At 36.4% G+C, this 11,759-nt stretch overlaps 1 protein-coding gene across 1 annotated transcript; it reads right to left on the bottom strand.

The window, feature by feature from the left end:
• Window positions 1–9,876: 9,876 nt before the first annotated feature.
• On the bottom strand, window positions 9,877–11,295 carry LOC129114765 (kelch repeat and BTB domain-containing protein 13-like). Its single transcript, XM_054626705.1, has one exon. It carries the CDS (start codon window positions 11,293–11,295, stop codon window positions 9,877–9,879), a length of 1,419 nt encoding a protein of 472 aa, XP_054482680.1.
• Window positions 11,296–11,759: the final 464 nt, after the last annotated feature.

Genomic DNA, 11,759 nt, shown 5'->3' with positions numbered 1-11,759 from the left:
GGAAGTGGAGTGGGAGTTTTATTTTGACAATGACGCTTCCATGGGTGGAGCTCCTCTTGGGAAGGTACGCACTTTTATTCTGACTTTTATTAAGTTGTAAATAACATCAGAAGTTAGTGTACATGTCATATAAAGTTGTTTTATCCAGACATTGTTTTGTTTCCACAATTGCAGGTATGTGAGTTTATGTATGTCTTGTTGTATTATTTTCTTAATGTCCAACACGTACGTTAGATTGTTTAATCTATGTAAAGTGTATTTACTTTATTTAATCTTATTTATGTTGATTACTTTATTTAGTTTTAGTGATAATTAATGTATATATGTTCATTGAGGGAAGGCGATGAGCAAGCAGCCACTTCATCCAGACATTGTTTTGTTTCCATAATTGCAGGTATCATATATATGCTGGAGGTCAGTGTGGAAGACAAACTCTGAAAAGCCTGTTATTGGTTTAGCTGTTGCTGGACAGACAATAAAAACAATTGTAAAGATGTATTTGAAGTGTGTCTTGAAAATACATTCACAACGCAGAAGTAAAGACACTACAAATAGTGAGAACTGACCTCAGAGCTGTTGTCTTCTTGTCAGTTGGTGTGAAACTCTGCAGACAAACACTGTGTGAGCACTTCTCGTTTGATGTCCAGCTCCAAGCTCCTCCCACAGCAAAACACGTATTTCTCAATACCAAGTATGGCCAAGTCTGAACTTGCAAATATCATATCTCTCTCTCTCTCTCTCTCTATATATATATATATATATATATATATATATATATCTATATATATATATCTCTATATATATATATATATATATATATATATATATATATATATATATATATATCCTCTCTGGACCTCTCATATATCTATATATATTTTTATATATATATATATATATATATAGAGATATATATATATATATTTTTATATATATATATATATATATATAGATATATATATATATATATATATATATCCTCTCTGGACCTCTCATATCTCTCTCTCTCTCTCTCTCTCTCTCTCTCTCTATATATATATATATATATATATATATATATATATATATATATATATATATATATCTCTATATATATATATATATATATATATATATCCTCTCTGGTCCTCTCATATCTCTCTCTATATATATATATATATCCTCTCTGGACCTCTCATATATCTATATATATATATATATATATATATATATATATATATATATATATATATATATATATATATATATATATATATATATATCCTCTCTGACCTCTCATATCTCTCTCTCTCTATATATATATATATATATCTCCTCTCTGGTCCTCTCATATCTCTCTCTCTCTCTCTCTATATATATATATATATATATATATATATATATATATATATATATCCTCTCTGGACCTCTCATATCTCTCTCTCTCTCTCTCTCTCTCTCTCTCTATATATATATATATATATATATATATATATATATATATATATATCCTCTCTGGTCCTCTCATATCTCTCTCTATATATATATATATATCCTCTCTGGTCCTCTCATATCTCTCTCTATATATATATATATATATCCTCTCTGGTCCTCTCATATCTCTCTCTATATATATATATATATCCTCTCTGGTCCTCTCATATCTCTCTCTATATATATATATATATCCTCTCTGGTCCTCTCATATATCTATATATATATATATATATCCTCTCTGGTCCTCTCATATCTCTCTCTATATATATATATATATCCTCTCTGGTCCTCTCATATATATATATATATATATATATCCTCTCTGGTCCTCTCATATCTCCGACAAACGTCGGCGCTGTTTTCAAACAGGCTCTATCTTGATAAATTGACCGCATATTTTAAGTCTTAACAACTACATTCTCGCTTAAAAAATGTTAAAACTAAATTCCGTTACACAACAACAGCAGTATTTAAATCAGGGGTGGGCAATTATTTTTCCCAGGGGGCCAAATGAGCAACTGAAAATATTTTGGAGGGCCGGGCCAAAATGCCGAACTCAATTATGCATAATATACATTCTATTTCTATATAAAAAGCAGTAAATGGCATTGTTTTGACCGCTGGTAAGAGTGTATGTTATTATTTGGCAATTAAAAGGTGAGGTTAGCTTTCAAAAATATCATTTATTCAAATAGAATTTCCAAAATGATAAACAAAATGTGAAACATTTGACTCATTTTCAGTCACATTAATAACAAAGGGCATTTTGAGTTTCATATACTATTGAAACAAGGATTTTCTTAGCTTTCTAAAGACATCACATCATCTTTGTAGCCAAAATAAACAAGACATGTCACTGAACTGTGTAACTGTGTAAAGAAAAGTGTCCCAGTTTTGTAGCCTTTTTGACTTTACATGCCTATATTAAACATTTAATGTTTTCAGAACTGTGCAAAAAAAAAAAAAAAAAAAAGAAAAGAAAAAGATCAGCAAACAAGAGACGACAATGTCAGTTATCTTATTGAGAAACGACAGGACACAAGATGGCGCCTGCGAGTCGCTCGAAGGCGCCATCTTGTGTCTTTAGAAATTATATTTATTTTTTATTATTTATTTTTTTAGCTGCGCAGCTGGGAATCAAATATATACGTTTGAAAATAAAATAAAAAATAATAAATAAATATATAGTCGCCATTAGCGCTAAAACATACACCGAAACTCCTCCTTCCCAACTGTTTGTGGCCGAGTTGCATCATGGGTAATGTAGGCGGAGGTATAGAAGTTAGATGCTAATCAATATAACTCAAAACCAACTTGTAAAAAAAAAAAAAAAAATCAGAATCTTGAAGGTATAAATTAAATAAATTGGTATATTTATTTGATAAATGTAGTTTATCAAAAAGGGGAAATTATTGTGTGGTTTCCTGTTTTCATTAAAAGTCTAAAAAATAATCAGTTTTGGAGATGGATGGATGGATGGATAGGAAAATGTAAATTTAAATTTAAAATAACATATGTTATATCTGATATATCATCTATGTAATAGTAATTAGAAGGGTAACAGCTCCTCTTACTAAAAGTGAAAAAAAAAAATATATATATATAAAGGTTAGACACCATAATTAACAAATACAAATTAATAAAATAAAAAAATCCGAACAGATGATAGTATGTTTGAATATATGATGCTGATAGAAATGAAAGCACAGTCAGTCTCATGTTTCCAGACGACCCCGCACGCCCTCTGACCTTTGACCTCTGAAGATAATGAGGAGGTGAGGGGGAGTTTCTGTCCGCTGTCACAACAACAAAGCTGGGTGCACCATCTGTCCCCTGCTTTATAGGAACTGAAACATCTCTGAGGTTCTACTGGTTCTACTGGTTCTGAGAATTCATGTGAACCTTTGCTTTTCAGTTTCTTAAAGGGACACTCACACTTTTTTAGGAAATCCAATCTGCCATTTCAAGGCCTTTTAACACGGTTATACATATTACAGAGTTTTCCCCCTGCAAAACAGGTTGAGATATTACATTTTTTATTGAATTCAGAGAACAACAATGAAAGCATTCACACACAAGATCCACATTTACTTGTAACACACATCCAGACTGCAGAGCAAGATGTCATATGTATAAATGTGCTTATTGATATCAGTAAACAAGCTTTATTGTGTGAAAATATCAGCTGTAAATAAGCCTGGCTGTCTGATTTTCATTTAGTTCTTCTGAATAAAGTTTGATTCTGTTTTAATCCACAAAACAAAAAATGCTGTTCAATTTGCAATATTGGATGAAGATAAATAAACTTTAAGAACTACAGTCATGTCAATCATCCTAAAAAGAAAATGTCTTTATGTTTTAACATTTAAAATAGCCCAAAGTCAGAAAGCCGGCTCATCGATTTCATGATTTAATTACAAATGAGAAATCAGTATCAGGAGATTTTGATAAGAGTTTATTTAAACCACCTTAAGTAAGTTGTGCATTTATTATATATATATATATATATATATATATATATATATATATATATATATATATATATATATATATATATATACATATACACACCCTAAAACACTGTTTCAAGCAGCAACATTTCCTCAGAAAAGCTGGAACCTCAATAGATAGATGAGATAAATGTCCGTCTGTAGAACACCCTGATTTATTGCAGCAGCTCGTCTTTAAAACACAAAACGCTCCGATGATGAACGAGGCTCAGCTAGCAGCAGCCTGCTGGATGCTACGACGCTAATAATGCTAATAACAAATAGAATGTGAAAAAAACATATTGAGACGAGTTAAGAGGTCAAAGGTCGGCTGCCTCCTCGCCGCCTCCCCGGCTGTCACACACGCACACACTAACAACACACACTAACACACACTAACACGCACACATTAATTACTGAGACTGTTTAAGGGGAAGCAGACTGAAACGCTCAGCTGCTTTAAAATACATTCACACATTTAATATTCATGGGTGTCACACATCATTGTCTTCTTATTCTGGCGTTGGGGAGGGGGGTGAAAGGGGGTGGAGGTTAAGGGGTGGAGGAGGGGGAGGGGTCTCATTGACAACAAAAGAGACACAAAGGAGGGAGACACTTGTTTCCATCAGGACTGAGGTCGCCTGTGTTTCTTCGCTGATAACGTGTGACTGTTAAAGTGTGAAATGGCGAACGTAAGCTTTAAAAACATCATATTTTAGGACACATTTTTATTGTGTACAATTTTAAACCAAATCCTGTTTTCCACTTTTAGATAAATATCTAAGATAAAAGATAATTCGCCACAATCTGCTGTCACACTAAAATAAAATAAAATAAATAACGAATTAAATATAAATAAACAATAAAATAATTATAAATATATTATAATGAATAAAAAAATATTGTTGACAAGCATTGATGCGATTACAACCTTTATTTTCTTAAAACAAACACCACAAAAACAAAACAATAAAGTGAAAGAAATCATTAGGACAACGTAAAATAAATAAGAGGTTTGATTCATAAAAATAACCCAAAAGTATTCCAAAGAGCTTTTTTCTGTTTTCAGTGGGGACAGAGGAAAAAGTATTAAACTGGGTTCACGGAAGAATGAATTATTTGAAACTTATTTGATGTCTTAAACAAAAATAATCCACAACAAAATATTTGTTTACCTCAAAACCAGAATCAGAATGCAGTTTGCGGTTTGAACATCTAACCTGTTTGATTTTGTAAATTTTGTAAAGGTTTAAAAATCAAAAACACACACTTCATCACTGCTTTCTTCGAACATCATCAGGACACTAGGTATATATAATAGGTATTCAATTTAGAATTGAAAAAAAAGGAGTTGGAGCAGTAGTTTGGACTTCAACTGGCCAACTTCTGTTATGTTTTTAGCTGGTAACAGTTATAATTCAATGTTTAAAGCCTCTAACTCGCCTGGACGTCTTGACCAAAACAACTTTTCCGTTGCCAACATGCTCATGAATATTTTAGATGACTTTGGCTGTTAAAGGCACTTTAATAATTGAAGAATATGCTACAAGAAACAATAGCATTTCTATTAACTTTAGCATTAACATTCTTACCTTGTGGTATAGCTACTTTTACTGAAGTAAGAGGTCTGAATACTTCCTCCACTGGTGCACCATTTAGGCTCCTTAATGCCACATGTGTTTAAAGAAGACTTAACTTTGTCTCCAATCTGCAGTCTATAAATAGGCTCTTTTCTTCCTGAAATAGACGACCATTTAAACTCTGAACTCTGGTGATGAGGAGACAACACTCGTCTTTGAGATGGAGAATGTAAAGAGGAGATGCTGGTGGGGGGGGGGTATCTTCTGATGGATGAACCACACTGATTGTTTTTCCTGCACATACACTTTACCACACAGGAAACACTTTCCCTTTCCTGCAGTCAGAGTGACATTACAATATGACACTCCCTTCATTTTCCGACTTAAAATTCCAAATAATGTACTCATGAAATACTCATTAATAAAAAGAATGAATTATAATTTGATTTCAGGGGTCTGATACATGAATACATGATGTGCAGTAATGAATTAGTTTATAATTAATGTTTTATCTGCACATTTAAGGGGTTTTAGGGGCAAAAATGTAAATTTAAATTGACCAAATAACATGTAGAAGATTTCTGAATTCATACCTCAGAATTTGATGAATTAGGAAAGAAATTCAGGGATGGTTTTCATGTTATCTGGACAAACCTTAAGGTTATTTTAACCCCTTAATAGCCCTTTAATCACACATAATCTGCAAGAATAAATCCTTAAAATATATTATAATAATCCATTTAGTCATCCATTAAATAAGTGGGTTGATCTGGTGTTGCTGGAGATTTTACAAAACAAGGAACAAAAAGTCATGTACCTTTTAAAAATCTACTTCATTTGTTTGAAACCCTTGTATATCTAAACAACTTAAACTGTTCAAAATTGAAATTTGTTAAATACAAATGAAGGAGAAAGTTGTCATATCTTGTTTTTTTACATAATTTACTAACAAGGGACTCTTCTAGTTAAGATGTTTTTAAAGGTTTATTTTTTTTGTCTTTTGGGATGTTTGCTGTTTTCAGGGGTAAATAAAGAAAAGATGAATAATATTTTTAAAGGATTCTTGTTTGGCAGTGACAGCAGCTCAACGTGAGGTCGAGCTCGAGGGAATCAACGGCACCACGACAACAATGACATCACCACTTCAGACCACCAGCATGTGTGTGCGTGTGTGTGTGTGCGTGTGCGTGTGCGTGTGCGTGTGTGTGTGTGTGTGTGTGTGTGTGTGTGTGTGTGCGTGTGTGTGTGTGTGTGTGTGTGTGTGTGTGTGTGTGTAGGCTGTATTTAGACTGACCTAGATCCTCTGCAGTGCTCGTTGGGTAAAAACACACCACATGTAGACAGAGGTCATAAAGCACGTGTCACCTCGGTGATCTTCAGTCAAAACAAATATACGCTCGCTTGTTTATCAGCCAATCAGAATGTTTTTCTTTTTTTAAAGCTGTTATCTGTCTGCCAGGGAAATAAATGAAGAAGAGCAAAACATCTCCCTCACTTCCTGTTTTGAGGCTGGACACGAAGAATTGATGTCAACATCTGACTGTAGAGGTGTGAGGTGACCTTTGTAGACTTAACATGCTCTCCTTTAAACATTATCAAGACCAAAGCCCTTATGATTTCTTCTACAGATCAGTGTTTCCTAAATATCTTGAATACTAGCTTATTATTGTTTTTTATTCCAATTCAAATCAGATTTATTTTAAGTTTCGAGGGTATGATTCTGATTTGGTTTCATATTTATTCTTATCAATAACTACCCAAGATCTTCCTCATTACCAGAGTTTTGGTCCATTTTAAAAAAATAAAAAAATAAATCTTAAGTAAAGAGGTACAAATGAAATACCAAAATATGGTTTACATGTTGTTCTACCTTGTCATTTGTAGGTGGCTTCATCATTTTTAGGGTTGATTGTTAAAAGAAATGTTAAAAGGAATGGCTCCAATATTAACACCAGTGGTAGTAACTAAGTACATTTATAAAGTACTGCTGTTAAGTACAATTTAAGGTACTTCTACTTGTATGTATTTCTATTTTCTGCTGAAGTTATTTGTAAATTCTGATCAATGTAATGAAGTAAAAAGTATGTATTTACCTCGGGACTGGTGTACAAGTACCTCAAAACTGTACTTGTACTTAGATACATTTCACCACTGGGGGAAAATGGAGATAATACAAAAAAACAACAACAACAACAGCAGCAATAATAGCAATAATAATAGTAATAATAATAATAATAATAATAATAATAATAATAATAATAATAATAAACTTTCAAAACAAAGTGCTTCACGTGGTTGAACATGGATTAAAAAACAGGACTGCAATAATGCATATAAAATCATACAAAAAAATAAAATGGAATAAAATACACAACAATAATATGCTGTAAAAACAATAAATAATGATAATGATAATTATTACATGTATTATTATTATGAAACAGATAAGACATGTTGGACATAAAACATTCAAAAATATTTTTTTAATTGAAAAGATGATTTTGCTTCCTCAGATCTTCAAAGACCCTTACTTTTACTCAGAGATATGAAAAGCAGAGCGTATTTGACAAACACGGATTATTTAAAGAGAGTTTTAACTGTAAAAGGCAGCGAAGCGAGCAGCCCCTCTGATAACCAGATCAATGTCCACAGATAGAAGCTCATCCATCACTGATTCAGAGCTCTGCTTCCTGGCTTCCGTCCCAGACTCCAGCTTGCCGGTTGGGGAGGGCATCGGCCCGGCCTCCGTGTCCCGGCCCGACCTCGGCCCCTCGCTGCCAGCCGCTGGCTTCCTGCCCGGCTGCCCGTGGTGCCTGGCTCTGCCTGGCGTTGACCTCCATCATCATCATCGCTCGGTGCCAACAGGAAACAGAGGCTGCTGCAGGAAACAGAAGCTCTGTGTGAGGACAAACACTGCCGTTCACATGGAGCCAGCAGCACTGAGAGACACACCGACTGAATGAGACCAATCAGATCGACATTTATTAAACAGATCCTGATGAGGATGGAGGACATAAAGTCAAACAAACAATCTCTTAACGTCTGTTGTATCTCTTAAAACCACTTTGAAATTACTTTTTTCTATAAATCACAGCTTTATACATCACATTTTATGTTTCAGATGGAAAAATATAATTTGGCTTTTTAAATGGCCATAATGTAAAATGTCAACAAAACAAAAAGAGAAAAAAATGATCCCAAAGGAATACAACTACAAGAGACACAAAATTACCATAAAGAAACGCAAAATTACTGAAAAGAGACAAAAGCAACTACAAACAGACACAAAATGACAAATTAACTACAAAGAGTTGCAAAACAGCTACAAAAAGACAAAAAAAAACACAGACACAATTAGACATAGATAAGAAATGACCACAAAGGGACACAACATGACTGCAAAGAGACAAAAGTGTACTTTAAAAGAGAAGCAAAACAGCTACAAAAAAGACAAAACAACCACAGACAACACAATAGTCACAAAAACAGACAAAAAATTACAAAGTGAAAAGAACTACAAAGACATACAATATGACCCCAAAGGGACACAAAATGACTACAAAGAGACAAAAAACAACTACAAGAAACCACAAAACAACCACAAACACAATTACAAATAGATACAAAATGACCACAAGAGATGCCAAATTTGTACACAGAAGATTTTTACAAAAAGGGATGAATCAACAAAAAAGAGTTGCAAAACAACTTTTAAAAAAAGACCAAAACAATAACAAAGTGAAATAAAACTATATGGAGACAAATGAAACTTCTGTGTGCCTTGCTCCTATCTGTATGAGAGGTGATGGTAAACAATCACAGGATCACTGAAATCAGTCGTCTCGGTCCGCCCAAAGGGAAGTGGTATCTTGACAACAAAGAGGGATGTATATGGCTGAGTGTAAACCAAAATGGGTCACATTGCATCAGGATTTTTTTCGGATACAAGACGCTTGAAATGACGAAGAGTTGACAGGATCTCTGTTGTGTCCAAGTCTCTTTACCCGATCATTTTGTATTTCCCTTAACCCTAACTTAGACCTTTACCTAAACCCTGAAGGGATACACTACAATAAACACTATTCGACTTTGAAGAAAAACCTCTCACTTATTTTTGCCACTGTGTTCCCATGACATCAGAAAATATATATATTTTTTCATTATTATCGCTGAGAGAAAGGGTGGAAAAAATTACAAAGACCCAAAGAAGTAATAAACAGGAGTTATTGTTTATCTTTAATGAGGCACAGATCTGTAGAAAATACATGTCTTAGTAAGAAAACAAACAGTTCAATAAATAAATCCAATAAATCCCAGAGCGAGTGAAGCCGTTACTGCAGCATAAGAGCGTCCGGCAGCCGGAGTAGAAACGTCCACATGGATCCGCTCCTGGGGAAACCCTTCATCTGCCGTCTGGGCTTCCAGGTTTTACCGTCGACGACGAACTCCAGAGTGGCGCTCCTGTTGAGCGTGAGCACCGAGTCGCCCCTCACCACCGCCGTGAACAGCGATCCCCTGCTGTTGGCGAAGTGTCCGGGCAGAGACGACCACTGGCCCGAGCTCAGGTTGTAACAGTCCATGAGGCATCTGAGGAAGTCGTCCGACGGCCCGTTCCTCATCACGTACAGGTTGTCCCTGTGGCCGACCATGCAGTGGCCGTAGCTCTGGCGCCTGATAAGCGTGGTCACCAACCGCCACTCGTCCGTCCCCGAGATGTATTCGTAGATCTCCGTGGTCTCCATCGGCTTCCATAAGCACACAAATATCCTGCTCATGGTTTTGGTGCACGCCGCTCCCGCCGCCGGTCGAGGTAAGTGAGCGGCAAACCCCCACCTCCCGGTCTCTACGTCGTAGGATTCCACCGATGACATCAACGTCCGCTCGTACTCTCCTCCGATGGCGTAAAGACGACCGTGAACGCCCACGAGGCTCAGATTGTATCGCAACTGCGCCGGGCTGGAGATTTGGCTCCAGCTGTTGTCTTCGACGCTGAAGCAGAAACAAGCCTCCGCTACTTGTTTGTGAAGTCCGTGAACACCTCCGACGATGTAAAGTCTGTTGTCTAAAACGGTCACTCCGGCCATGGAGGTGCTGGCCTCTGGCGGAAGATCGGTCAAAACCTTCCATTTGTTAGCGGTTTCGTCCAGGTAGCAGACCGTCCTGGAGGCGGCGTGCATGGTTTCATCCACACTGCAGGTCACATGAGCGCCAACGGCAACGAAAACACTTGGGGTCAAAGACTCGACGTAGGAGATCAGCTCTGGCGTCAAGGATTTCTTGACCTCGGCCTCAAGGTCGGCGTACATGTTTCGGATGAACAGCGCGGCGGCGTGGTACAGATCCATGAGGCCAAAGGTCGCAGCGGTGTGATACATCAGCAGACAGTTGTCCGAGTCAATGAGGTCGACCAGATGCTTGGCGAGCGGCGCAACCTGCAAGAAAGCAGCGCATTCGATGGCCTCTACGATGTCGTCGCCATCCAGGTCGGGAATTTCACCTCGCAACACCGCCAAGACGATAAGGAAACCTCGAGCACGCAGAGACTTGAGGTGGATCTCTTCCTGCCAACACTCCTTCATCCCAGAGCGATACAGAGCTCGGAAATAGTCGCAGCTCTGAACGAGAAACGTCTTCTCCTCAGAGAAGTGAGTCCCTCCGACCACGATAGTTAACTTAGCCGAGGAGCAACGTGGCGGATATCTTTCGTCTTCACCTTCACCGTCACAACTGCTGCCTTCCTCTGCTGACATTGCAATTCTCCGACAGTGACGCTCAAGGAAAACCTCCTTCATGAAAATGAAACCAGAAGCTGAAGCGTTTCCAAAAGTTCTCCAGAGAGAAGTGACTCTCTCCGCTCTCTGTTCTTTCACAGCTTGCAAAAATAGACGCAGATAAAAATAGCCGAGAACAAATGACCTGAGTCACATTTCACGTGGAGGGCAACATGTGAAGTCAGGGTCGTTGATATCTGCTGCTGCACACTTAAGGGACCAATTCAACCAAAACACTATGATGCATTTCATCACTTACCTACAGCGGTATCGAGCCATGGCTTTAGTTTCTGTTTGATTCGTAATGTGTTTTGAGAGAGTTTGCTTTTACCAAAATACAATACAAGTGATAAAAACTTAAAAGCATCAAAATGTCCATGACTTAGAGTGAAATTTTATCCCTGAAAGTTCTTTTTGTATTAGATAGTCCCAAAGAAAACGAT

The sequence above is a fragment of the Anoplopoma fimbria genome, unplaced genomic scaffold (genome assembly GCF_027596085.1).
Source record: "Anoplopoma fimbria isolate UVic2021 breed Golden Eagle Sablefish unplaced genomic scaffold, Afim_UVic_2022 Un_contig_13840_pilon_pilon, whole genome shotgun sequence".
NCBI lineage: Eukaryota > Metazoa > Chordata > Actinopteri > Perciformes > Anoplopomatidae > Anoplopoma > Anoplopoma fimbria.
The sequence above is the reverse complement of the archived record's forward strand: the minus strand, read 5'-3'. Positions and strand labels throughout refer to the sequence as shown.

Bases quoted from the DNA above. Each gene is read 5' to 3' on its own strand.
- LOC129114765 (XM_054626705.1), bottom strand. From the start codon at position 11,295: ATGTCAGCAGAGGAAGGCAGCAGTTGTGACGGTGAAGGTGAAGACGAA.